The 12,246-nt window shown below is 34.2% G+C and overlaps 1 protein-coding gene across 7 annotated transcripts in view; it reads right to left on the bottom strand.

The window, feature by feature from the left end:
- The window catches only part of PHF14 (PHD finger protein 14), a 164,548-nt gene that overhangs the window by 105,268 nt on the left and 47,034 nt on the right, over positions 1–12,246 (bottom strand). For all 7 annotated transcript variants that reach the window (XM_082752177.1, XM_082752176.1, XM_082752178.1 and 4 more), the window contains exon 14: positions 6,910–7,078. In XM_082752177.1, the coding sequence (XP_082608303.1) occupies positions 6,910–7,078 (169 nt within the window). The remainder of the gene's footprint in view (positions 1–6,909; positions 7,079–12,246) is intronic.

Here is a 12,246-nt window from a genome sequence, read left to right as displayed (position 1 = left end):
AAATATGATTAAAAAGAGAAACAAGTCGACCATGAAGATTAATTACAGAGACTTATACCCTCCACCCCCTTTTTTTTTTTCTCCAATTTTCATTCTTGTGGGAAAGCAAAAATTTTGCAACATTCCTTACTTTATGCTGTCAAGCTACACTATCAATGTGAAACTAGTAATTAACTTCAAAACTATGGTTTCTAAGAATTAAATATAAACACAGAATTTGAGATTGATTTATATCCCTTTTTATTTGAAGAACTTAAGGAGAGGGGGGAGGACAAAAAATCATGCCAAAAAAAAGCAAATTTGCAGATGTTGCTAAAATAAGTGATGCTCTTCTGGGAAAATGAACTTAAATGCACTTATCTGCAAAATTGATAGAATGCTACTTATCTTTACTTACAGAGATTATCAATGTTTATATCATTAAAACGTCATTGGGAATACATTCATTTCTTCAAGTCTTTGCTATAATAAAAAGAAGTGACCTGTGGATTTTTTTGTTGTGTTTTCTTAAAAATATAAAATAAAAACAAAAAACTCACCACCAATTCTTCCCCCACCCCAACTCTGACTATTTCAAATTCACTTCAAGCATTGTGGAAGAGCTGCATTTATCTTAGTTTCTTCCTTTCTAAATGTGACCTCAAACTCAAATAAATAGCCCAATACTATCGAAGTAACAGTCAAGTATCCATGTATTTGGCAGGCTAATAGACATAGTTTCTATGCGCTGGTATAGATTCACCTGAACTTTTACATTTAGCATTGAGGGGAAAAAGGGTAATTTACAACATTTTTTATTATAAATACTTTAAGTTTCAGGAAGCTGAGGAAGTCCTGATTATTTTTCTAGACTGCTAATGTTCAGCTGACAGCAATTTTATTTTTTAAGTTGAATATGTCAAAAATAATGTTATCAGAGTTGTTTTAAAAGGTCTTACAGGCGCTCATTTAGAATTCTAATCAAATTTAAATAAGTTGACCAATCACTGACAATGTTAATTAATATGATGACTGATAAATATAGATAAATGTTTTAAAATTATTTGCTGTCGTGGAGCCCTGAACAATCAAACTGGAACTGATTTTCTGGTTTTCCTTCAGTAGCCATCCCTTATTCAAAACCTGTATCTATGACATCACATAATTAAGTTACACAATAGGTGTTTGGAAACCACTTGCATGGAAATACTTCAATTAAATAGAAGATAACAATCCTCTTTATCTTTTAATATACATGGTAAGAAAAAGAAAATAATCACTTCCTTTTTCTATTTCAAACAAAAGGAAGAAATATTAATTTATTTTAAATAATAGTATTTATTTGTAAAACAAAAGCAAAATACACAACAATTCCCTTTGCTGAATACAGTTAGTAGGTGCTTTGTCAGTGTTCTTTTTTCTTCTTTAAACTAATCTACTTAGACCATAGCCCGTCAGGCACAGATTTGTTTTCTTCCATGTTCTAAAGAACAAACAGCACACTGTTGGCAAATAAACTACTTTTTTCCCCACAAACACAGACTTCTTTTTCTGCTTAACAGAAAAATCACTGTCTGTTGGTCTGGATTTTATACAATATCATTATAGGAAAAAAAAAAAATCAGATTTTCAGTTTTTACGAAAATAAGTTTGGTATCAGAAGAAGGTTTTATTTAAATCCCTCAACTATTTGGTGCCCAAAATCCCTTTTTTTTTTTTAAAAAAAAAAAAAAAAGGAAAAAAAAAAGAAAAAGAAAAAAAAGACCTCTTCCCTCTTATAACAATGGGCAGACATTTCCTTTCCAATAAAAAGGAACCGAAGATGGAATTTTACACACACACACAACTATATGAAGTAAGAGTACCCCAGAATTACAAGAAAAATCATCCCCTATCACCTCACAGCATCCAGCTGCCCCAGCCACACAATCTCACTTTAGAAGACATATGCTTGCGACCTTTCTTACAGAAACTCCTTCACACCACCGGAGGACACTATATAAAGTAGGTAAAGCATACTTCATGAACCTTTGAAGTAAAGGGAGAAATGGTAGGTTCTGAGAGCTAATGTTAAAACATGTCTTCAGACTTTTAACCAGTATTTTTAAAAAGCATTTAGACAGCTACTGATTTATGCAAATTAGATATTGCTTCTCTGAAATTAACTAGCACCAGCAATAATGATTTGTGAAGCTTACACAAGTATGAAATTGAAATTACAAAGACTATAGATTTTAAACACAGCTAGTGTGAGAAGTTATACACTGAAATCCAGAAAGTCATTCAAAAGATTACCAAGGTTACTAAATATGGCTTGAATTGCATAAGCATAAACAATGCATTCAATTCTGTCCACAAATACAGCTCTTATACAATAAATTAAAGACCTAACATCTAATCTATTTACATTCATCATTCGTTTAGACTTTGATTCCGAGTAGAATTCTGAAACATTTAACTTTGTGCATTTAGGCATAATCTTAAACAATCTTTTTAGCAAGGTTAAAGTCAGAAACATGTTCTTGTAAACTTCAGTTGTGCTTTCACATACTATATGCTAGGCACCCTCTCCAAAACAATGCAGTCCAAATAGCTGCATTTTGATAGAATCACAGAATCACTAAGGTTGGAAAAGCCCTCCAAGATGATCTGGTCCAACCATCCCCCTACTACCAATGTCACCCACTAAACCACGTCCCTAAATACCATGTCCAACCTTTCCTTAAACACCCCCAGGGACAGTGACTCCACCACCTCCCTGGGCAACACTTTCCAAGGCTTGATGACTTTCTGAGAAAGACTTTCTCACTGTTGCCTTGTTTTTGTTGAAACTGTTTCTCTTCTTGATATAAATATCCTTTGACATAAATACCCCAAAACATTTGAAAGCTAAGAAAGTAAAATATTAGAGAGCATTCATGGGGTTGTTTTAAAAAACATATACAGCATTTTGGCACAAAATACTGCCCTGACATAGAGACCTGTACAAGGGAGAAGCACAGTCCTCACTCTGAATAGCTTGCTTCAGTCATACTTCTCTCTCACTTCCAAATTCTACGGGGAAATTTAGTCTCCAATATCACTTAGAAGCTGTACACTCTCCAATTGCCACTGGTTTCTGGCCATCACTGTTCAGGTATGACTGTTCACATTAGCCTGAATCAAGATTTGAACAATGTAGTCCTAGCAGAAAACCTGAATTTTCATTGGAGTCTCTACTTCCCCCTCAGTTGGTTCGAAAAGGAGTTTTACTCACAGCTCTTCCCAACCCAGCAATAAGTTATAAGCCAAGTTTATGCACAAGCAGACTGAAGATATGAAGAAAAGGAATCTAATTCAAAACAACGCACAGCAATCCATTCTAAAACTCTGCAAAAAGTATCTTGAAGCAGATGTAAGACTCGGTAATTAAGAGATTTAAAATGAGCAAGCCCTGAAAAAAAACACTGCTAAGTTCACAAACAAAAATGAAGGAAAAGAAGTTGTTTGAGTTACAGAAGTTAAAACTAGATAGCTTATTAAAATGTTTACAATAACACAAAAGAAAATGAAACTAGTAGGTAGAAAAAAAGTGGAAAAACACATTTCTGCTTTTCTCTTAAAAATAATTTACCGCTGGAAAAGAAAATCCACAACATGACTGAATGCAGGAGCTTTGATGAATTACAAAAATAGAGAAAATATCTTTGCAGGATTCAAGTACACAGTCATAATTAGATTGGATGAGAAATAAAGGTATAATTATTAATATTTTTAAAATGGTATCTTCACAGTCTGATGGAAAGGAGGGAAAAAACACTATGAATAAGGTAAAAAAAATTACATGAAAAAGTGTATCTTGTATCATGTTTGAAATCAATGTTAACAAATATGAGCTGCAAGACAAACTAATAGCAAACTATTAATTCTGAAAGTAGAAGTTAACATAGTGTTTCCGCACAGATAGCATACAGGCTTAGTTAACCATTTGCATTTGTATTAATTATGTAAAATTCTTACATACCAGCTATTGTTGTCATCAGTAACACCTAATCCAACTTTATCAAGTTAACGGCTTACCCACAGTTTCTGTCTACAAAGACAGAGTTAACTACGATGAACCACTACAGTGAGATCCAAACAAGTAAAATGCATTCTGTTCTCTTAGGTACATGGGAAAAAAAAAAAAATAATTCTCAGTTGCATTTGTATCTGTAACTGAAGATAAATCTATGCAAAACAAATGGAAATTTACTTAAGAGCAACAAATACACAATTCAACAGTCTTATAATTGCACTTGTTGATTGTAACTGTAAGCAAGGCTGATTACGCTGTTAGGTAAGTGGGTTTGCCAATTTCTTGCAAAACAAGACTGAATTGAATAAAACATGTTCACAGGCCCAAAGCACATAGTTAGGAGAGCACTGAAGTAACTGTTTTTAAATGATTTGTTTTTTTCTTCCTTATTTTAAATTATTTTGAATTATCTGCACAGTGAGTGCAGAAAGGACAGACCAAATTGATCATCACTATTGAAATGCACCACTGAGATGTTTTTTCCATAACTGGATACAACTAAACTTTATATGACAAGTTGTCTGAAGGTCAGGCTTTTTTTTCCCCTCAAACACACAGTCAGCCCCAGAGCTAATGAATTATAAAAAGTCTTTCATTTGTTCAGAACAAATAAGGTGTTAAGGAATCCCACACAGCTACCAAGTGTCTAACAAGTCTTCAGAGGTTGGTACTTTTCGTTTTGTTATACAACCTAGGTGTACCAAAACCAAGAGGTAATAAAGCCTAGTTTAGAAAAAGAAACCAGCATGGTGTCACAGGTGTGAACCTCCTCTTCCATAGTTAAGCTGAAGACAGAGGGGAGTGGAGAAAAAAAAGAACCACCACCAATCATAGTCAGTGCTATAGGAAAGCTAAATGATCCGAGATAAAGAGGTTATCAGAGATAACTTTATAACCTGCTAACAGGACACCACAGACATTCTCTTGCAAATTTGGTTTTGTAGAAAAGCCAAGACCTGAAGAGAACTTGAAAGACATCCTAAAAATTCAAGCAGAAGAACAAAGTCTTTATTAGACTAGTAGCCATAAATCTTCCACTGTGTAATGCTGCATTTGCCAACGTATCAGTCCACTGAAAGTAAATTTAATCTCTACGTGAGACATACCACCGTATGTGTAGATAGGTGCTCTACCAGGGGAGATGCCAGCTCACCAGTGCAGCAGCTATGACACAACACAGTGTAGCAGTGAGTGGATTGCTTCAGAACAACCAGACAGCCTTCTCTCCATTTAGCGCAAAAGAAAACTGGCAGGTATCGCAGGAGCAGCATAAGAAATAAACCTTGCCTTCCTATGGATTTCTGTACTATGCCTTACATCGCCTATTTATTCTTACTATGTCTTTTCTTCAATGCTTTTGGTTCTATTTCCCATAATCATGGATCCCTATCCCCTACTAGCTGTATACTAGCTGTAGAAAGGTGTAGATGTAGAAAGGGGAAAGAGAAAGAAGGAAAAAAAAAAAAAAAGAGATGAAGAGAGTTAAACAGTAACACCAGGTAAGTCTCTTTTCTGCATGAACAATGACGTATCCACAGTCAGTTTAACCTACCCAGACAGCTTTAGGAACCTGTGCTTCCCCTCAATGAGAAAAAAAGGTGAAAGCGGGAGTTTCTCTCCTATAGGCTCTCAGTTATTCACAAAAATTAATTTTGAATTACTCACGCTCCTAATGTTTTGAGCTAAACTAATTGTTTTGGCTTGAACCATTCTTAAAGCTCTTTTCAGTTACAAACCAGGACAAGGAAGCTGACATAAATCAGCACTGCAGCCCAAATACTGCAAATATATTGAAATTTATTTAAACTAAACATTTAAGGAAAATACCTGTTTAATTCCATCAGTGTATATGCAGAAGAGGCAAGTATGGTCTATCTGCTAGTACAAGCGTAAGAAGTTGAAAAAGGCTTCAGGGGAAAATGTAGTTCTCACCCATCTAATTAACTACATGAGAGATGAACTATGTCTAACCCTAACATGAGTGGGTTTAGGCATTTTCTAATACTGGGTAGTATTTTGGAAGACAAACCACAGTTTACATATAATTACTACAAATGATCAAAGGGTCATGGGAACATTTTTCATTTCCTAAATTGTACTGAAACATCCATTGATACATTCATGTATATTTTGTAGGTGAAATACATGAACACATGAAAAATCTTGTTTTGTGAGTAAGAGAACAAAGTTTTTAAGCATTATTGCATCAGAAAAACAATGAAACACAGATTAATACAAAATTTTACTCTCAATTAATAAATAAATAAATAAATAGTTAGTACAAGAAGCAAGAGCTCTTCTAAAAAAACCACCACCACTACCCAAAAAAAAAGAAAAAAGAAGAGGGCAAAAACCCCACACCACGAGAAAAATTGGAAAAATATACAACTAGTAAAACTAGGAGGTAAAACAGAAGGGTGTTATATCTGAAATCCTGAAATAACTCCTATATCCTGAAATAACAAGACTCACAAAACGTGCGGTCATTCAGTAGGTTGTTTGTACATAAGGAAATAAATTGTCACCTTAGAATTGCAATTGGCAATTCAATATATTTAAATCTGAATGTACCAGAACAATGTCCCCATGCCATTATGGTGAAGAATAGCTGTAAATTATTAGTTTAATTACAAAGTGAACTTTCATTTTTTTCCTGCCATTAACAGAGGACTTAGTGACCTAGGTGAAAGGAAAAGCTTGCACAGCTCTTCCGTACAGAACTATGTATCCCAGATTATTATTTACTTTAGCAAAATTGCATATGTAATACAAGTAATAAAACACTAAACAATTCAAAATGTCCAAAATTAAGTCATTTTAAACAAAACCACTATGAATACAAACTGCGTAACAACAACTCAACCATCATTTACCGTGTTTCTGATTGGAATTTTCTTCGGTTCTGGTGGCACATCCTGAGGAACAAATTTCACTGGCTCCTTAATCTGTCTCCGTGATCTTTTGGTCCCATCTGGTAAGGTTTCCATAGCAATATCAGCTTCCATGTCACTGCTACCTGCCTGGTCACACTCTGAGCACTGCCTGCAAAGTGAAAGATTTCCTATTTAAAACTGCAGTCACAAAAGCACAAAAAGAAATGTTTCTGAAGCAGCAAAAAAAAGCGTTTGGGTTGGAAATAAATCAATTAAAGTCAGTAAACACAACAGTATCTAAAGGAATCTCCGAAATGATTAAACAACTACGCAGGAAAACAGCAAGACTTTTTCTGTTGCTGTGGGTTGTTTTTTTTTGCTGACAGTATTTAAACTTTGAAAACCAAGATTTTGAAAGCAGGATTTAATCTTCAAGAAAGATGCTTCCTATTTCACTATTCATATCCTACCACATCCCCTTTTTTTTTTTTTTTTTTAATGGTGTCCACTGATCTGTAATCTATTCATTATTGAAACTGCTGCTGCAGTTTAATCTTTACAATGACACACTACTGAATTCACTCTGATGAGAGCGGTCTTTAGTAGCAGGGATTTGGAAGAAATGTCTATTATGAAAATCAATTTTAAAATCTATTTCCTAAGGGAGACGGTTTTGAAACAAAAAAATAGCTGAGACAAAGATGTAGAACTTGTAGGTGTATATTACCAATCATTGAACATTTAGTTGAAAAAAATGCCTGTTGAGTTTCTGAAAAAGCACAAATCGCAATCAAGCTTCCAAAGTATACAGACTCTAAGGAAAGGCTACTAACAACGTCCATGATACAATTAACAAGATGGGAAATCATCAAGTTGTGTTCTCATTTGCAGAAAATACTCATCTTGTGCAAAGTCATAAATGCAGATGTTAACTAAAAACTTCAAATATAAAAGCTTAAAAATGATACCCACTGATAAAGACTGCATTTTTTCCTCACATAAAATTTTCAGTTCAGCAAACTATAAATCCTTTCGAACAAATTCCAATTCATCACTATTTTCATGTTTTTTAAATGTTCTTTTTTATAATATCAACTAAAAAATAAAAATGCATATTCTGCTATTAATTGGCATTAAAACAGACACATACATTAACCATTACCTAAATGAAGTTGCAAATTCGCTTTGGAAGGAGACATAAAATATATATATTTGGTTATTTGTAGTTAATACATCCTTGAGACAAGACAGTGTGTGCCTCCCAGATCTAACCAAAAGCACAGTCATGTGCTTTGTGTATGAGCTGATTTCTTTTTTATATGTTTACATATAAATATGTATAAATATTTTTATATGTTTACATATAAAATATATGTATGTATATGTATATTATATGTATATATGTATATATGTACATATGTATATTATATATATAATGTTCACCAGAAACACTTTTGCTCCTATGAGCTTCAGTAAGGGCTAATATAATATTAACTCATTTGATTTTAAAAACCTAATAGTCATGGTTTTATTTTTGAAAAGGCATCGCTGAGCAGACATATATTGCCCTTAATCCAAATTCCAACTCCTCTTCAACTCAAGAGAAGAGAACCACAAATACAACAGAAAACATCTTTTAATCCTGTTTCTAACAAAGGCTTGTTCTGATGTATGATTCCATAAGTTCTTTTGTTTCTGTTGGTATTTTAAGAAGTGAAATAATGGTTATATTGCCTATTCCAATAGGAAACAAAATTTATGCTGTGTTTTTTGTTTGGTTGTTGTTGTTATTCTTTATTAAAAACAAAACAAAAAAAACACAACCACAGAGCTTTCCATGCTTTTCCAGTTTTTCTAATTTTTCCAAATTCATCCAAGCAGTATAGTCTCAGATCTCCTCTGGCTCTACCTGCAGATAATGGCAGTTTTCAGAGCCCACTAGACAATCCGGTGGCTGACAACAAAAATACAGGGGGATCCAATTCCAGATTGAGTAACTGTTATCAGTGTGACCTTGGCTAAGTCAACACCTTTCTGCTTTAATTTCTCCATATGTAAAAGTAAGATAATTGTTGGTGTGTTATAATGTTATAAAGATTAATCACTTCTTATCTCTAAAGCACTTGAGCCCACTGCAAATAGGACACAGAGCAGTGCTGGTGGTATTTGCTGATCTAGAAAAGCAGAAGTACTACAAGGCAGACTGCAGGGAAGATAACACTGTATGGAGACTTCATCAGTAGCCAGAACACAAGGAAGTCAGTTTATACAGCTTTTATGCTTTGCAAACAGTAGGCCAGCATTCAAGAATATAACATGCAATTAATATTCTTCTTCCTCTCTACAGACCTCTGTTCTCTACACACACCGTGCTGTTAACATTTCTAGGCCTCTTTGGTATGCTAATAATAAGTCCAGTAAAAATACTGAGAAAAAGCTAGTAAAAATAAAACCAATAATAAATTATAAAGTAGAATAACTTTTCCAAAACGCTACTTTGAGTTATATATTTACAGAAATTTGTGTGGATAAACATACACAAATAGACAAACTTAAACAACTAAACAGAAGCTCACAAACCTAAGTAGTATTACCTTCTATTACTCTAAGTTTATAGAAAAAAGCTCTCTAGTGATCTAAGGGGAGAAGAAAACTTTAGAGATAACAGCATTCCCTCAATTATTATTTTTTTTTTTTTTTTACTTAGCTAAAGGTTACTTCTTGTAGTTTTGTTCAGCTGCATATGTCCCATTGCCTTTAAGTAGTCCAAGTCAAAACTCCAAGAAGTGTTTCTGCTTAAGTGTCACAGACCTTTGCCCTTCATAACACTGCAGCATTGGTCACATCATTAACTTCTCCAGTGGAAAGGAGACGAAGTATTTATTATGATATGCTTATGCAGGTGTAAAAAATAGCTGCAAACGTGTTCCCAGAATACTGTGATGAGCAATTTGGACGAAGTTTCTTCCTTTCTATTATTATGGTAAAAACTTGCACTATACATAAAAATTAAAAATAAGCATTCTACAATTAAAGTGCTGCATAAAACTGAAGTTTTTGTAAGACAAAAAACAGTGGCATGAACTTACAAAAAATGTTTGGAGTTGGGAACGCCATCTCTTGGATGTGCCACCCTGCACCTAGGATTCCCACTCTTTAGTTCTGGGCTAGTGAAAGAGAAAGATGCATTTTTCCCCTACATAAACTCAGGCAATTTTACAGAAAGCTATGGAGACCTGTAAAGTACTTCAGTTTCACTAGGGCACCATTTAAACATAAATAAATAAATTATTGTAATTTTTATGTTAGAAAGGAAGAGAAACACTTCATCCAGGAGAAAAGATGCTGCCTGCAAGTTTCTGAAATTCTATTTCTATGCCCAAGCTTGCTCTGCAAACAGGTCATGTAACTGTCACAGCAATCAAATTCAGAAAATAGTAATATCTACAAAAAACAAAGCTGCAAAACCACAATACATTGGGGGACAGGGGAGTAAACACAGAGAATAAAACCTTACAAATATACCGAAGATGAGGTTAAAAAAAAAAAAAAAAAAAAGCTACAAACATGAATTTACAAGGAACCTCTTGATTTACTGGAATAGTCTCTACTATCACAGGCAACCACATCTTATCAACCCTTTATAGAGCAGTCAAGCTTCAGCTATAGAGTTGTTTGGTTGTTAGCTCCCATGGGACCCACAGAAAACCTATTACAGAAATACACTCCTCTGACTTGGAAACAATCTCCTAACTTTCAGCTCCTATTATGGTTTATTTCAACATGGTTCTTGAATTTAAAGTACCCTTTTTCCCATTCTGCTGTTTAATTCCAATATATTTATAGAGAGCAGACACAGGACTTCTATTCCTTCTCTGGCAGTGCTGAAGTCATGTTCATTTTAGTTCATCTCTTCAGGGACAGGCAATGAATAGAGAAACCTATCACAACAGGTCATTTTTCCATCTGTTCAGACAATCTACAACTACATCTTAATCAGAAAGCATTGCCATGCAGCACCAGTAAATTAATAGGAAAAACAGTGCTGAAGATTCAATTTCTGTACGCAAATTTTGGTTTGCTTTTACTCTGGATTTGCATAATCCAGCTTCGGAGAAATCAATAATTGAATGTGATCTTCTGGACTCATCTGAAAGGAATGCTGTTACCATGCTCCATGATCCACAACGTGAACCAAAAAGCAGCAAGTGTGAAAAGGATTTACTCCAAACACACACTCCTGATACAGATTAAAATGTTAAAATAGATTTGCCCCTTGCGTAAAATGGGAGACCATAACTGAATATGATGTTTTGGACATATTACCAATTTCTTGCTATTAAGTCATGCTCTTGTGCATTTTCCTATGTTTCAGATGTAGGTTAAAAAACAAACACACAAAAAGAAGCATGAAAAAGGTAAAATTCTTTGCATTACTGGATATCAAGTAAACATGATAAAATAGACCTGACAGCCAAAAGAAACATTTTCAACAAGAAAAGTCTACTCAACAGAAGCACGACCCTAGACTTTACTTAGATGATCATTGTTGAGGGAGCTTTCATGTTGATCATAATGCTTCTTTCTTGCTTCCATTTATTTGAAAATAACTAAAGAAAGAAGTCTTCTACTTTTGAAAGACAAGAACAAAAACCAGATTGAAACGAAAGCACTGCAACACCTCTTTGGTTCAATGAGAAATGGTATTACCGAAATCTTCAGACCTATCCATCTATCTAGTTGTGTATTTGTCATACAAAAAAATAAATCCCTTCATCAAGAAGGATAATGCTACCATGGTACTATTGCAACAATCATAACAATCATAACTCTGTGCTACACAATTCAGATAATGAATGTTACTTTTTACACCACAAAGCATTCTGAGACTCACACTCAAACTTGGTTTCTCTAACATGAACCCTTTCTGAAGAAAAAAATCAGTGGAAAAGAGGCCTAACAACTACCAGAAGCAGGTAAAGATCCATGTCTGATAACCGATGATGTGTCTGCTAAAAATTAGTGGAAACATTTGATCCATGAAGAAGTCTCAGTAATGATTAAAAACTTTTTAATTGTAGAAAAGGCCTTTGATCAAGCACTAACAATAAACTGCAGAAGATAAGTAGCAGCATGTTTTTGTCATCACATTTTCAATCTGACACCTGCCTACTACTTAGTATAAAGACCTGTGGTACAAGAAACACCTCCCCATCTCACAGTAAATGGATCTTCCGAACTCACTAGCAAAAGACAGGAGAAGCAAATGAACAGGAGCACACATTATTAAATTTTCATAAATGATTAATGGTCCAGACTAACACTGAAACACCACTT

This window comes from Aythya marila (genome assembly GCF_965140915.1).
Source record: "Aythya marila genome assembly, chromosome: 2".
Lineage (NCBI taxonomy): Eukaryota > Metazoa > Chordata > Aves > Anseriformes > Anatidae > Aythya > Aythya marila.
This window is presented reverse-complemented; position numbering and strand designations above follow the sequence as displayed.